At 37.0% G+C, this 16,858-nt stretch overlaps 1 protein-coding gene and 1 non-coding gene across 10 annotated transcripts in view; one reads left to right on the forward strand and one right to left on the reverse strand.

Annotated features, from left to right (window-relative positions):
• Positions 1-16,858, forward strand: part of CAMK2D (calcium/calmodulin dependent protein kinase II delta) — a 306,496-nt gene that overhangs the window by 81,472 nt on the left and 208,166 nt on the right. For all 9 annotated transcript variants that reach the window (XM_039220002.1, XM_039220004.1, XM_039220005.1 and 6 more), the window contains exon 3: positions 15,445-15,504. In XM_039220002.1, coding sequence (XP_039075933.1) covers positions 15,445-15,504 — 60 coding nt within the window. The remainder of the gene's footprint in view (positions 1-15,444; positions 15,505-16,858) is intronic.
• Positions 9,178-9,284, reverse strand: LOC120222256. Its single transcript, XR_005525998.1, has one exon. It is a non-coding gene; the product is annotated as a U6 spliceosomal RNA (small nuclear RNA).

Consider the following 16,858-nt stretch of genomic DNA (forward strand, 5'->3'; position numbering starts at 1 on the left):
TGACGGTTTGAAAAATAGTTACCTAGAAGATATTGAACACTCTCTTTGGAAAATGAGCAGTTGGTGGTTGGAGATTAGGGTTTTCCATTTCCTGACTCTGGATGAGGATGACCAAGTTTCAAGGAATGACTACCAGAGTAGTGACTGAAATGGGCAGGAAGTGAAGGTCACACTGGAGGCAAAGTGGTCAAGGAACTGAGAAGCTGTGTGTGGACGAGTTATCCACATGTTTGTTGAAGTAGCCTAACGTGGCAGGCTGTGAACGGAGGAGAGGACTGGCTAGGTGCAACATCTTTAATTAAACGAAGTAGATTGAATGGTTGGGGTTCATGGGACAGATCAGGAAGGGAGAACCACTTTAGCCAAATAAAACTTTCCTAAGATTTGAATGGTTTGTATGATAGAGAAAGCCTGGATTTTGAGTGATTTTTTTTTCCATTTTTTCATTGTATTTTGGCCATTTATAGAGACATAAAATCGGAGCTAAAGGAGTCTTCTCATTTGGGTTGCAGATTCCAGGATGACAGGAACTGTGTTGTAATTACTTGTGTCGAGCCTGTGCAGATCTTCTTGGCTTACCCAAAGATGAATGGTAGATGTTGATGAATAAAGCATAGTAATAAATTATGAATGAAGTAAACAGTGCAGCTATTTTAGATGGAAGATTTCATTGTTCTTATTTTCATACAAGCCTGCAAATTTTTATAAATTTTACACGATATTTTTACCTCTGTGACTACAATCAAATTTGCTTGTCCACTATTTACATATGAGTCTTAGGGTTTTTTTTCTCCCCAAAAGTGAACTTTAGAACTAGAATGATTAATTTCCCTCTGATTCCATGGGAACTATACCATTTATGCAAATTTTCTGAGGAGCCAGTCAGGTCCTTTTGACAGAAATTGCATGGAGGGGCATCTGATATGATTAAGGTAACTTTTGTTTAGGCAGGTCTTCCTGTCTCCCCAAATTCTGGTTTGTTAGCTTTTATCATTCATTTGTTTAGCCAGCCAGCCAGCAGTCTGTCTTTTTATTGAGCAATTGCTTGAGAGATTCAGAGAGTTTACAAAAGTATATAAACTATGATTTTAAAGTCAGAAGTAGTCTGTTATATATATGCAAAAAACACCTGGCAGGACATGGATCAAAATGTAAATAATGGGATAGCTGGGCAGTGGTGTTTTAAATGATATTTATTTTAGCTGAATGTGTGTGTGTGTGTGTGTGTGTGTGTGTGTGTGTGTGTGTGTGTATTCTAGTTGGAATATATATTCTAGTTGGAATCTACCTTTTTTTAAAAAAAATACTAAAAAAATAATATTAGGGTGAAAGGAGAAGGTAAACAGGGACAGGGACAAATAAGCCAGGAATAAGACTCTGTGAAAAGGAAGAAAAGATTTCTTGTATAGAAGAGAGGTGAGATCTCAAGGATGGAATATGCAGGGGTGGACTATAGCTTCGTATATGATTTCTACTGTGAGATGCTAATGCAAGATGGTCTCTTCAAAGGCCTCCGGAAGTCATAGTCCTATATTTCTAGGTCACTTGGCAGAAGTCCTAGAGTCTCAGGTTTTAAGGAGCAAATGGTGTGGGTTTCTCCCTAGTGCCTCTGGTATTTGATTCCCTGAGGAGATGTAGCCATTGATTTAACTGCGATACAAAAAAATGATGAGCTCCTAGAGGTTCCCCTGCCCCCTTTCCAGTTGTTACTACATCTTGTTTTGATTCTCAGAATACGTGTGGATTGACACAAATCAGATTTTTTTTTTCCTGTGCCACCCTGCAGACAGACACTTAGCAGCTGGGCAGTGGGTTCTCTTCATTATAATGGGGGTAGAAATTAATTTTATATGTCAGCCCAGGACAGATTTTGCCTGATGGCTATAGAATTTTCCACAGATGGGCAAGCATCTTCATTTTTTACAGTTCAGAAAGAACCAAAGTCAGTTTGGGTGACATTTAATATGCCTCCTTGTAAACTGTAAGCATCGGGCCAGGCAGGGTTGCAAAAAGCTTTTGCTTTAGAGCTGGCCCAGTTTGTGATGCCATGCCAGGAGCAAATATGTGTTCTAAATGATGCAGCACTTACTTGAGATAGAGAATTCTAGGCAAAAGATAAATATTCATTACCAGTGAGTGTTAAAGGATGACATTTAGAATGATGAATTAAGAATGACACTCTCTGGACGCCTGAATGGCGTTAAACATTAGACTCCTGATTTCTGCTCAGGTCATGATGTAATGGTTCAGGAGATCGAGCGCAGTGTGGGGCTCTGTGTTTATGCATGGAGCATGCTTGGGATTCTCTTTCACACTCTCTCTCTACTCCTTTTCTGCTTCTGCTCACTCTCAGTCGCAAATTAATTACTTAATTAATTCTAAAAACAGAATGACACTCTCTTAAGTGCAGGGAATTTTGCTCTGCGTTTCTGATGCATTATAATTTCAAGATCAGATGGAATAAGGTGATACGCTCTAAATTGTAAGTTATCTAGAAAAGTTTTAGGTGACTGACTGGAAACTACACACATTTCACAGGTATTCTGATGTAATCTGTTCTTCCTAGCTCTGCTTCCATGGGAAATTGAACATGTATCTGCAGCTGACGACTGCAGTGTGAAAGAAGTAACAATATTAGTAGATCCAGATTCTAGGGGCACCTGCGTGGCTCAGCCAGTTAAGCGTCCGACTTCAGCTCAGGTCAGGATCTTGCAGTTCATGAGTTCGAGCCCCACATCAGGCTCTGTGCTGACAGCTTAGAACTGGGAGCCTCTTTCGGAATCTGTGTCGCCCTCTCTCTCTGCCCCTCTCCTGGTCGTGCTCTGTATCTTCCTCTAAAAAATAAATGAACATTAAAAAACTTCTATAAAAGAGATCCAAGTTCTAGAAGGTTTTAGATTTGTTAAAGAAAATATTTATAACCTCTGACTATTTGAAAGTACTGTAATCAGATCATTTACTCCCCACTGAGACCACCGTTCCCTGCTCTTTCAATCCCATTGTATGTGTTCATTTGTGCTCTTGAGGAAGTCTTGGTCAGATCTTAGAGCTCTGCACTTCCTTTGAATCACAACAATAGTCTCATTGCAGAAATTGAAAAGTCCTAACCAGTATGATATCGTTTAAGACTTGTCCCCTCTACCAAGTCAGGCCTGTTTCATGCTTGAGAGACTCTAGGGACCAGAGAGAGGTGTTGTACCCAGCACTCTTTGCCCCTCACTTCCTCTCCCATTTGCTGGTCCTTCAGGACAATGCTACAAAGAGCTGTGCATGTCTCATTTCACTACTGTCTGCGAGATGCATGATTTCTGATCTGGTGGGTCATTTTTGTGGGTTTCTGGACAATACCTCCTAGGGAACATTGGTGACCTTTTGCTAATGATGGCCATGCCTCCCCTGGCTGGCTATTTTTAGCGGCCTTTCCAACTTCTGGACTTTTGGCATTCCACTCCTTTTTTGGTTCATATCGCCTCTTTAGGTGGTCCTCTTGGGAACTGTCCCTTATAAAATAATCTGTTCCTTCTAGGGGCTCCCATCTATCTCACAGAAATGTGGATCTTTGTCTTGCTGGTGGTAGAAGTAATAGCCTGATTATGACGGAGCCTACTCTGCTTTGCATTTCCAGGGCAGCTAGCCAGCCAAAATTTCATGCCTTTGGAGTTTGGTTTAAAATAGGAAGCTGTACTTGTTTTGCTCAAACCGTAGGGGATGAATTTCTTCAAATATTTCTCTCAGATGCACCCCTTCCTTCCCTCAATTCAGTATCCTTGAGTAAGCTACTTTCCAGTGAAGGGCAAAGGGAAGGGGATAAAGAGTGTTCTGAGGGCTCCATCCAGAGCACTCCTCCCTGGTGGTCTCATTACCTGCTCTTGTACAGCTGGACGTGAGCAATGGGCTCATAATGGCAGAATGCCTTCGACTGACCACTCAGCAAGTCCTGAGTATATGGTTTTAGCATCCCATACCTGACAATTTTTTTTAGCCTTCAGAACTTCAATGAAAACTGAACCCATTACTTTATTTTAATATCTTGTTTCAGTAGTATTTTTTTATTTAGGTGGCTAAATTAAACCTCCTGTTTGTAGTGTATAGGAAATAAAAGCATCCTCAAGATGTAGGTAAATTAGACATATGTGATTAAATATGTAGAGACAACACTAGGTGTCTTGAATTTATTTTAACTGGGGGAATATAGATCAATAAATGATCTATATTCACTTTCCATCTCCAGTTGGAAGGGTATTATTATTAAACTTGTGATTTCTAGTTTAATTATTTATTCATGAATAGTTAGACATAATGAGTTATTTTATTTTCCAAAACATCAATCAATGTCCTTATTTCTGCTTAATAAAAATGCTTAATAAATATGTTCATATAGAAGTACCATGTCTGAAATAGGAATTTTCCCCCTAAATTTAAACCTAAATCATCTCAAATATGTAATATTCTGAGGGGTGAGAGGAATAAATATAGTTCTTCACTTTTATAAGATTTGATCTTTTCTATCCTTAATTTCTTGCAGAGCATGTACTGGAAGTCATTTTTTTTCTCCCTGATTTTCAACTTGGTGATCTTTTTTTTTTTTTTTTAATTTTTTAAATGTTTTATTTATTTCTAGGAGAGAGAGAGAGACAGCGTGAGCAGGGGAGGGTCAGAGAGAGAGGGAGTCACAGACTCTGAAACAGGCTCCAGGCTCTGAGCTGGCAGTCAGCACAGAGCCCGACACGGGGCTCGAACCCACGAACCGCGAGATCATGACCTAAGCGAAAGTTGGACGCTTAACCGACTAAGCCACCCAGGCACCCCTGGTGATCTTTTTACTATGCTCAGTCACTCATGACTAATGTAAGATGTGTATAGTTTTTTTTAATACATAGCTTAGTAATATAAATGAGTATCTATTTACTTAAAGAAAATTAACAGAAGTTTTGTGAAGAACTCTATTGTGTGTGATTTTGATATGTTAAGAATTTGAACAATAAGTTTTCTTTTTTTGTGACATAAAGGAGTGTAGATCCTGTGAATTACACAATTTAGAGTATTCTCCCCCCAAAAAAGAAAATTACAAATACAAAATGAAATTTAATAGTAAATCTATTTTTAGAATGAAAATAGTCACAAGAAATTATGAATTTTAAGAAGCTAACAGATATTGCAAAGCAAAACAGAATTTAGAAAAATAGCTAAAATAAACATTGCTCTTTCTCCCCTGCACAGCCACAGTCGTGGGTGATTTGTAGTACAAGTTCACATACTGGAGTGTCCTATCAGTCTACAGTAGCCTGGGAGGTGGGTGTATTCCTGGAAGCATTCTTACATTGGGATGACTAATAGACAACTGTACCCAGAAGTGGCTGTGAACCAAGGAAATATGTTCCATTATAACCAAACTAAATTGTATCCTCCACTCAGCCTCCCCCTAGCTAGATCTCAAAAATGTTCATAGCCACTGAGTATCACTTATTACAAGGGGAGGCATGATTGAGGGGAAGAGGCAGTGAAAGGAGATAATGACCATAACTGATTGTGTTAAAACATCTTGTTTTGCAAGTTTTATGAGAACGTATGATCCAATCGCTAAGATCCTTTAGGGACCCTTGCATCTGAAAAGCCCTGAAGTTTAAGATTTGTTAGCTTCATAGTTCCATCTCAGGGAAACTCATTAACAGAAAAGTGACTAACTGAATGTTCCAGGTGCATAAAGGAACCATAAAAGTCCATGTGATTCTCTTCTCTTTCATTCTTCTAAATTGTTATCCAGAGTTATCTTTTTACTTTTGTTGTTAATGTATTAACATTAAACTACATGAGGAAAAAAATGTCCTATGGAAAATTATATATTTTATACTTTTCATGTTTTGAATAATTTGTGCGTATTCAATTATTAGAAAAAAACATATTTAAGAACAGCAAAATGTGCTTACCACAGCAAGCAAGAAAATTTTATTTTTCTTACTGTGAAGTCCCTGAAGTAAAGGCTCTCTTATGTTACTTTGCAACTGCCTATAAAAATCATCTGGGCCACTCGAAAAAAATGGTAAAGCATGGATGGTATTTATCTTCAGTATGTCTTATTTCCATTCTGGATCCTTTCAGTCTCTAGGTAGTAAGTTTAAAAGATTTTAATATATGGTGTCTCAAGTGACTTAGCTCTGTTTTGCCTAAACACGAGAATGGAATTGTGCAGCTCAGTTCTTCCAAAAGCACAAATAAAATTACACTTGGGAGAGTACTGCATAGACCAAATTCTAGAGACTGGGGCAGAATGAGATATTATACAAAGTTCATGACCCTTCTATAGGAATAAGATTAAAATAATTTTTTAAAATGCTGTATGAATTAGATTACTAATTAAAGTAAATATATAGATAAATTGATATATTTTCTTAATATGTACAAATTAATAGCCTCATAGTTTGTTTACATAAAGGTTTGTTTTGGGGCACCTGTCTGGCTCAGTCAGTAGAGCATGCGACTCTTGATCTCAGGGTCGTGAGTGCAAGCCCCATATTGAGTGTGTAGCCTACTTAATTAAAAAAAAAAGTTGTATTTTAATGATGTTAACTGTGACTTGAGCCAGAGCAGCTTCCAGTCATACTATTGAGTCCTCTATCTGTTTTGTGTGAACTCTCAGTCTGACACCTTGTGTTCTAAATGCCATCTAAGAAGATGTGGTATATTTATAGAATGGAATATTACTCAGCCATCACGAAGAATGCAGTCTTGCCATTTGCAATGATGTTGATGGAGCTATCAGTGTATTATGTTAAGTGAAATAAGTCAGAGTAATATAAATGCCATATAATTTCATTCATGTGGAATTTAGGAAACGAAAATAGATGAGCATATGGGAAGGGAAGAAAAGAGAGAGGGAAGCAAACCATAAGAGACTCAATGATAGAGAACAAATTGAAGGTTGATGGAGGGAAGTGTGTAGGGGATGGGCTAAGTGGTTGATGGGTGTTAAAGAGGTCACTGGTGATGAGCACTGAGTATTATATATAAATGATGAATCACTAAACTCTACTCCTGAAACCAAAATTACAGTATATGATAAATAACTAGAATTTAAATTAAAATGTGGAGGAGTGGCACCTAAGTGGCTCTGTCCGTTGAGCTCCAACTTCAGCTCAGGTCATGATCTCCCAGTTCATGGGTTCGAGCCCCACATCATGCTCTGTGCCTACAGCTCAGAGCCTGGAGCCTGCTTCAGGTACTGTGTCTTCCTCTCTCTCTACCCCTCCCCTGCTCATACTGTCTCTCTCTCTCTCAAAAATAAACATTAGAAAAAATAATTTTAAAAAATGTGGGGGAAAAATGCAATCTAGGAAAGTTTGCCTTCCTCCTCTGAACAAGCCTGGACTGTGACTTGCTATAGAGGCTTGTCCTGGCTATGTATCTATTCTGGGTACCATCTTCCTCTTCTTTTGCTTCCTGTTTTGCTTCTCCTGACAGTATCTGTCCAAGTTCCCTTCCCTAGAACATGCAATGAGTGATGCCACTATGTTAGCAAAATGAGGGAGGCACAGGCAGGAAGAGGCACGTCCATAAGAGGAAGACCTCATGGCAACACCATGAGAGGCTTTGAATTTAGGAGGTGAGCTGGCTGATGTCACCTGATACTATGAGGGACATAAACAAGGCTTCTGTCCATCTTCTCCCTTGATCGTCTAGAGGAAATCTGTATTCCACCAAGTCGTCTTTTCAGCTTTCTATGCCCTGTGCCTAAATTCTAGAAGACTCCCCTCTCCCCCTCCCAGAGGATAAAAACTCAATTTAAATTCTCTTAGCCCATCACATGGAACTAATGAGAGGCTTACTTACTGAGAGACTCTCATAAGACTTCTTATATGTCTGAACAGAGCATTTCCACCTTCATTCTTGGTAGGAATATAGATGTTCTATGTATTCTGTATAATCAGATATTAAACATTTATATGAAAGTATTTTATATAAATTAATATTCACTATTTAAAGTTCTAAGAGGCCTATACATATTGTAGCCTTGTTTAAATTGCCATTCAAGAAGAGTCTTATAGAGATTTTGTCTTACATTTCATAATTTTATATAAAGCATTATTTTCATAGCAGATGTAATGTTATGTCTCTGAATGAATGTCATTGTTGTCATGGGAGAGGGAAAATGTCCCCTGCAGGACAGCTTAAGAGTGGTGCCATCAGATTTCACTGTTTATTCTTTTATATTCCTAGAAAATTGGCTAAATATATTATCCAGTAGTTCTCTCTGAAATATTATGATAAATTATTTACCAGATAACCATTCATTCTGGATGTGGGAAATGAATGAATAAACAATACAATTTGCATATAAAACAAGTCAGTTTAATTTGTTTAAAAATTTTATAGTCAAAATTGTCTTCATATATTCTTTATTTCTGAGATGTTTAGAATATTCAATAACATCGAATAACTAGGAGCTTTTGTCCATATTTTACTATATTTGTCTCTTTCTTTTTTTTTGGTTTCTCTTGTTTATTTTATTATTATTTTTTTACAAACAGTTTATGGTCAAGTTGGTTTCCATATAACACCCAGTGCTCATCCCCACAAGTGCCCTCCTCCATGCCCATCTCCCCCCACCCTCCCCCACACCCATCAATCCTCAGTTTGTTCTCAGTATTCAAGAGTCTCTCATGGTTTGCCTCTCTCCCTCTCCCCCACTATTTCTCCCCTTCTTCCCCCCTTGGTCCTCCGCCAATTTCCTCCTAATCCTCCTACACATGCAAACATATGGTATTTGTCCTTCTCTGCCTGACTTATTTCGCTCAGCATAACACCCTCAAGGTCCATCCATACATGGCCAGATTTCATTCTTTCTCATTGCCATGTAGTATTCTATCGTATAGATAAACCACATCTTCTTGATCCATTCGTCAGTTGATGGACACTTAGGCTCTTTCCATGTTTTGGCTATGGTTGAGAGTGCTGCTATGAACATTGGGGTACGTGTGCTCCTATGCATCCACACTCCTGTATCCCTTGGGTAAATTCCTAACAGTGCTATTGCTGGGTCATAGGGGAGTTCTATTGTTAACTTTTTGAGGAACCTCCACACTGTTTTCCAGAGGGGCTGCGCTGGTTTACATTCCCACCAGCAGTGTAGAAGGGTGCCTGTTTCTCCACATCCTCGCCAGCATCTAGAGTCTTCTGATTAAAAATATGAAATGGTTCATGAATTTGTGTGTCATCCTTGCGCAGGGACCATGCTAATCTTCTCTGTATCGTTCCAATTTTAATATATGTGCTGCCGAAGCGAGCACAATATATTTGTCTCTTTCTGATCACAGATATCAGCGGCTTTTCCATTGTTTCAATTAACAATAACTAGCCTATATAGTATAAATGTATGACTTTATGGAAAAGTTGTTTTCATAGTATATTAGAGTACATGTAAAATGAATAATACTTGATGGAATTAACAGTATCTGTTAGAAATTTAGTTTTTTTTGAAGTTAAACAGATTTCTAGTAATAATAACAATTGTAATGATATACAGTAACTTATCGAGTATGTACCTTGTCCCAGATATGCTACCTGGTGCTAGATAGTTTTTGCCCATTTTATCGATGAATCTTTTGAGCAGTCAAGGAACTTTGATACCCAGCTAATAGCAAGCTGTAGAACCAGATAGCGAATCTTGTCTGTTTTCCTCTGAAACCTGAGGTCTTTGCATCTCTCTGGGTTGTCTCTGCATGTAGAGTTCTACAAAATCAGGAACTTTTATCATGGGCCTTTTATTTCTCCGGCACCTGTGGACAATTCCATCTTCCTCCACAAGTGAAATCGCAGAAAGAAGGTAAAATGAAGTAGAGGCCTGATTTGTCTCCTATGTGATGTTTAAAAAAAAGCAGGGGAAAAAAAGGTTTTCCACAAAAAGAAATCATAAACCATAGTGTCCAGTCCATTTACAATGGAGGTTTGACTAACATCATAAGTCAGAATTTAAGATTTGCATGAGCTTCCCACACAGAAAAAGCAATTCAGAAGGTTTCACTCCTAAATTAAGATATATGAACTTTTAGCACATATATCTAATTCTACTTTACCATGAAGGGAAAAACATCATCCTATATAGTTATAAAATCTTACTGACTTATCCTGGATATTAGTGGGCAGCAGAAAATAATGGGAAGTGACCAGTACTCAATGTCAGAAAGAATCTGGGTCAAATAGTTTTTAAAAAATCAAATTTATGATGTGGATTAAGCCTAGTTTAAAATAAAAGGATAAAATGAAAGGATAATATTTAATTGTGAATTTAAAAAAAACCCTTTGTTAAATGAATGTGACAGCTTTAAATCCATATACATCATACTCAGGTTTTATAATGGAGGAACCCCCTTTAAATAGCTCCTTCTCACTTACAGTGTGGTTTTAAATGTGACCTACTTAAATGGACAGAATCTGTATTCCTACCAAAGGAATGCCTCATTAAGCTTGAAGTAATTTCTCTAACAAGAAAAATGTATTCACAATATAATTCTAAAACCTTCAGGAACAAGGCCTCTGAGTAGCCACATTACAGTGCTCCAGAATCCGTGTACTAAGAATTGTGCCTTTTATTCAGGAAAGATCTCTTCAGATTATCACTGCCAGGGCATTTGTGAGTGTTTTATATTTTTTTATCCTGGTTTCCCCCATTCTTAGCTCATACTAATGATGAAACAACAAAAGGGCGGTTATCTGTAATTCAGTTATTCAGTTGACAAAGGTTTATGTAATGCCTGTTATGTGTACCTAAAATTGTTTTATGTACTGAAGATACAGCAGTAAGAGCTGGATGGTAAAATACTCGGGAAGATATAGAAAAGGTATGATAAAAAGATGCAACAATACACACTTAACGTAGTTTAGATCCATTTTGTTTAATCTTTCCTCTTCTGAAAATGGATAGCCAGCCAGATGTGATTCCAGATGGGGAGCAGGGATGTCTCTTACTTGAGACTGTAGTTTCTTAGAAATGAAACACATGTGACAAAGTTAAGAATCAAGTTCGGTTGGTTGTAGTGGAGAAGCCAGAAAAGCCGGATTAACCTGCTCTCAAAAATACATAGATCTAAGGCATTGATCTCAGACTGGAGCACTGGACCAAGGAACAACCAAGGAGAATAGGGGCAGGGAAGATAGCAGCTTACGCTGGCAAAGCGAAAGGCTGCCAGAACAGACATTAATGATGAAATTGGATTTTAAACATTCTATTTTCTTGACAGTGAGGAGTTACTCTTCCATAACTGCTATATAAGATCAATTTATGGGTGGGAATCTGTTTGTGGGGAGGGGGAACTAGAAGAATTTAACCCTTTTGGGTGTGGCAAATCCATGTCTTCCTTAAGTTGTATATTTACACCTGTGTGTGAGTGTTTAGAGGGAGAAGTGGTACATTTATCAGTTATGACAGCCAACCTCCTCCCCCTGTCCAGACCATCCTTTGCCATTACCTGTACTGACAAGGTGATTCCGCATTGAAGGGTAGGGGGCAGAACGAACACAGAGTGATACCCTGTGGCCTTTCACACCTCAGTAGCCTCTGAGGACTTCACTGAATTACAGAGGAGTAATAATTAGTGTTAATCATGATGACCCTATGGTTTCAAAAAAGGTTAAATTATTTTATATGTAATTTAGTTAAGAAAGCAATGATTATTTGACCCCCAAGAGGTTAACATTTTAAGTTGTTTGTCATTTGTGAGGGTAGTTACTTTTGAAATGAACTTGATTAAAGTTATTCATTCATGTTGCCAGATAAAGAAGTTGTTGCTTTATGTAGCTTTAGTGATACTCCTATTACTCTGTGAAAGAGATTTAAGGCCAGCCCTTTAATTTCCATATGTGATGAGAGAGTTATTCTCCATAAAGATTAAATTTTGATTTGGAACAGGAGTGAAGGATTTACTTCATTAGGTTCAAATTCACATTTATCACATTTGAAATAAAATACCTTATTAAATAAAAAAGTATCTAAAAGTATCTTAAAGCTGATGTATAATTAAGTATCTTAAAGTGACTACATTTTCTCACAATTCTCAGAAACTTAAAATCCGGAGACCTTGGGGCACCTGGATGGCCCAGTTGGTTGAGTGTCTGACTTCAGCTTGGGTCATGATCTTATAGTTCATGGGTTTGAGTCCTCCTTTGGGCTCTGTGCTGACAGCTCTGAGGCTGGAGCCTGCTTGTAATTCTCCATCTCTCTCTGCCCCTCTCCTGCTATGTGTACATGTTTGTTCTCTCTCTCTCTCAAAAATAAATAAACATTAAAAAAAATTATACCCAGAGATCTTGTACTAGTAACTCCCTACTGATGCCATGTCAAAACTGAATGAGGACATATTTTCCTCATGGCATTTTTTGTATGGTAGATCTTCAACCATCCATTGCTAATAACATGTATCTTATCAGACCTGACAATATTACTGCCCGAAGGGTTATATTTTTATTCATTTTGACAGTGTGGAGTTGAGCTTCAAAGGAAGAAAACAGTCAAACTATTTTAGTTTGAATACTTTAATAAATATCAAATGATAAATGAAGCTGTTTCTTAAGTAGCTGCAGGGTGTGTGGATAATAAAAGAAGATGTTCAGATGGTGATATCAACAGTATTATGGATGTCTTACCTTTTCTAATCTGTCATTGCCTCTTACCACTGTAGTTGTGAGAGCTGGGAATCATGAGGTAGGATGCACAATTTTTGTTGTTGAGTGAATTAAAAGTAAAGGAAATTTTAAATGTGTAAAACTTAATCATCCCTTTAGAGGGATAAATACAGAAATGTGCTTTTGGTATTATTAGGCACACTTAATCATTCCTCACCTACCTACTCCCTCTAAAGGAAGTTTTAAACTGGATGTTGAACATAAAGCATGTCCATTATTGCTTAATTGTGGCTTTAATGAAAACTTTAGGATGTTTGGGATGTCAGACATACCCCAGTAGGAGAGTGCAGATTGCCTCTGGAATCATAGGAGATCACTGTGTTATGTTGATTGTATAGAAGAAAAAGTAAGTGAAGCCAAAAGCTCATGAAAACTATATAATGTTAGATGTGGCAGGCCCCAATGATCTTTGTATTCTTGCCCTTGTATATTTACCTCTCCTTAAAAGTGGGCCAGCTTATCCTCCTACACTGTTGGTGGGAATGTAAACTGGTACAGCTCCTCTGGAAAACAGTGTGGAGGTTCCTAAGGAAACTAACAATAGAACTCCCCTATGACCCAGCAATAGCACTGCTAGGAATTTACCCAAGGGATACAGAAATGCTGATGCATAGGAGCACATGTACCCCAATGTTCATAGCAGCACTCTCCACAATAGCTAAAACATGGAAAGAGCCTAAGTGTCCGTCAACAGATGAATGGATCAAGAAGATGTGGTTTATCTATACCATGGAATACTATATGGCAATGAGAAACAATGAAATCTGGCCATGTGTAGCAACATGGATGGACCTTGAGGGTGTTATGCTGAGCGAAATAAGTCAGACAGAGAAGGACAAATACCATATGTTTGCACATGTAGGAGGATTAGGAGGAACTTGACGGAGGAACAAGGGGGAGAAGAAGGGTGGAAATGGTGGGGGAAAGGGAGAGAGGCAAACCATGAGAGACTCTTGAATGCTGACAAAAACTGAGGACTGATGGATGTGGGGGGGAGGAGGGAGGGGCATGGAGAAGGGCACCTGTGGGGATGAGCACTGAGGGTTATGTGGAAACTAATTTGACAATAAACTATTTGTAAAAAAAATAAAAATAAAAGTGGGCCAGCTTAGTGACTTTCTTCTAACCAATTTAATATAGCAAATGTGATTGAATATCATTCCTGTGATATTGATGGTAAGGTATCAATGTGACATTGCTGAAGCTGATAACTGTAGTGTCTGTGATTATAAGAGAAGATCATAATTCTTAGGTAATACACACTGAAATTTTAGGGGCCAAAGGGCCTTGATGTTTGTAACTTATGCTCAAATGATTCAGGTAAAAAAATTAGATATAAACCCATTTATTTGTATGTATATTTGTGTATTAATATGTATATAAATATACACGGACATATATACATACATAGGGAAAGAGAGAACATAAATTATTTTTTAAAATGGGTAAAGTGTTAATATATCTGTATATAAGTGTTTTTAGTATATAAAATTCGAATGTAAATTTACATTCAAATTTTATGTAAATTTACATTCAAAATTTATGTAAATTTGTTACTTCCAAATAAAATGTTTAAAAATTAAATGCAGTCACTTGTGTTAATATAATGGATTCATTATTGTCTTAAATGAATGAATATATATTTAATTTTTTTTTAGTTTTGTTTCTCAAAGGGTAAGCATTAATAGATCTAACCCATATAAATAAAACTCTTTGGGGGTACTCAGTAATTTTTAAGAGTGCTAAGGGATTCTGAGACCACAGAGGTTGAGGATGATTGGTATGTACTATATGTGGGTAGGTAGATGGGTGTTCCCCTCCTTCTCTTAAGGATCTTTTATGATTCTAGTTAATGAGAACTGATTTGGTAGATGCCACTAAGTTTGTAGTTTGGGGCAAATCACTTAACCTCTTTATGCCTTAGTTTTTATATTTTTAAAACAGGGATCATGTGCCTATTCTCATAGGACTATTGTAAGATTTAAGTCAATTATTTATGGAAGGCTATCAACTAATGACCACTCTGCAGTGCTGTTCTTATTGGCAACATGTGTTTCTGCCCTGTTCTTGCCTCTTTTTGCCATTTATTATGTAATTTGACCAGTGATTTTTGGTTATAAATATATGTATATGAACCACCACAAAGCCAAAGAAGAGTATCTAAATAGTTCTTAAAATGCAGGTTTACAGTGGTCAGGCTCTTTCAGAGACATGGTTAGGTAAACAGAAGGGTAAAAATGGGCAAGCACTTTGAGATTTTTGGAAGTCTTATATAAGGAAGAACATCATAAACCTAGGAAGTTGAACCAACAATCTAATGAAGAGTGGTTGATAGAAAATATGAACGACAGGAAATACTTCTTCATTAGGGACAAACTATAAGCCTCCTTAGTACTGTTTCCATGGCATTCCAGTGTCTAGACAGGCATCTTCTGCTTAAATGTGTATGTCTATAATGGGTTATTTAAGTTGTTGTAACAATATATACTTAAGGTAAAAGAATACTCTTGTGCCATCTGCAGTCTTTTCCAACCTGTCTAAATTCAGCTCTTCTTTGGATCTCAGTCTATCAAGCATCAAGCCAATGAGAAAGAAGAAAATTAGATTGTTCAACTATATTATGTTCACCTACTACAAATGATCACTTTTTAAAAAGAGATCACAAGATCAATAAATGTAAAGGCTTTATGTTATTTTGATATGCTGTTTATTGTCTTTTAATATTTTTTGCTAACAGTTGTGATTTATTTTATTATTATTTTTAAACAGATCATCAGAAACTGGAACGAGAAGCTAGAATTTGCCGTCTTTTGAAGCACCCCAATATTGGTAAGGAAATCTTTTCAATTTATTTTAAATGTTAATTAGAATTTATGTTGTGTATTTTTTAATCACAATAAAAATGTTACTTTAGTAATTTAGACTATTTGCAACTTAATTTTTTTTTATTTTAATGTTTGTTTATTTTTGAGAGAAAGAGAGACAAAGCATCTGAAACAGGCTCCAGGCTATGAGGTGTCAGCAGAGCCCAATGTGGGACTTGAACTCTGACGGGCTAGAACTCTGACCCGTGAGATCATGACCTGAGCCAAAGTCAGACACCCAACCAACTAAGCTACCCAGACTCCCAGTAGACTATTGGCGACTCTTAAGAAATAAGTTCCTAATTTTTCGTCTTGATTACATTTGATTCTTCAAAATTTTTGAAAAGTTTTTCAAAAGGTAGCAATTCTTTATATACTGGCACTTTAAAAATAATATAAATAACATAAAGTATTATTAACTCAATAGTGCTTTTATTTGTTTATAAGGATTTTCTGCCATTGCTGAAGTTTGGAGACAGAATTTATGACATTATTTTAGTCAGCTAAGTTACTTTTTACCTATCCTCTGAGGAGTTTTTCTCATAATCATTGATTCTTTTCCAGAAACTAGTAAAGTTATTTTAGAATATTATCCCTCATGAATTCTAAAATAACATGTTAATGTTCACAATAAAAAAAACTGATGAATATAGGAAAAATAGAAGAAGCAAAAGAAAGGAAAAGAACAACAGACAAAAACAACAAGAAAGAACAAGGACATGATTCTCTGACAGTAGTTTTGATTATTTTGGATAAATGTCACTGCCTTGGCTCTGGTGAGATATCTTGTCAACCAAATTGTTTGTGATGTAAAAGTAGTGAGAGAGGAGAGTGATAATGTGGTAGAATTGCAAAATCATTCACTGAGAAGGTTTATAGTTCTTCTATTTTTATGAATAGGACCATTCAGTTTCTATTCCGGACTTGAAGGTTTTAGTATCCTGCATACTTCTTAGGTTCTTGAGTGAATGAACGGATACTACCAAGTAAATCTGAAACATTAACAAACTAGCAGCTGTCTAAAGTGAACCTTTTGGTTGGAGAGAGAGAGAGAATAAAACAATGCTGTAATATAAATCTACCTCTTTTTAAGTTGTCTTACCCTGATAGTCTTTTGGCATTTCTTTGTTGGCTATATTATTTTGTGAGGGCTGCCATAACAAACTACAGCAGATTAGATGGCTTTACCAGAGACATTTATTTTCTCACCATTATGGAAGTAGGAAATCTGAGATCGAGGTGTTGGCAGGGTTTGTTTCTTCTGAGACCTTCCTTCTTGGATTGTAGATAGATGTCTTCTCCCTCTGTCTTTAAATGGT

The sequence above is a fragment of the Hyaena hyaena genome, unplaced genomic scaffold, assembly GCF_003009895.1.
Source record: "Hyaena hyaena isolate Hyena2069 unplaced genomic scaffold, ASM300989v1 scaffold_854, whole genome shotgun sequence".
Taxonomy (NCBI): domain Eukaryota; kingdom Metazoa; phylum Chordata; class Mammalia; order Carnivora; family Hyaenidae; genus Hyaena; species Hyaena hyaena.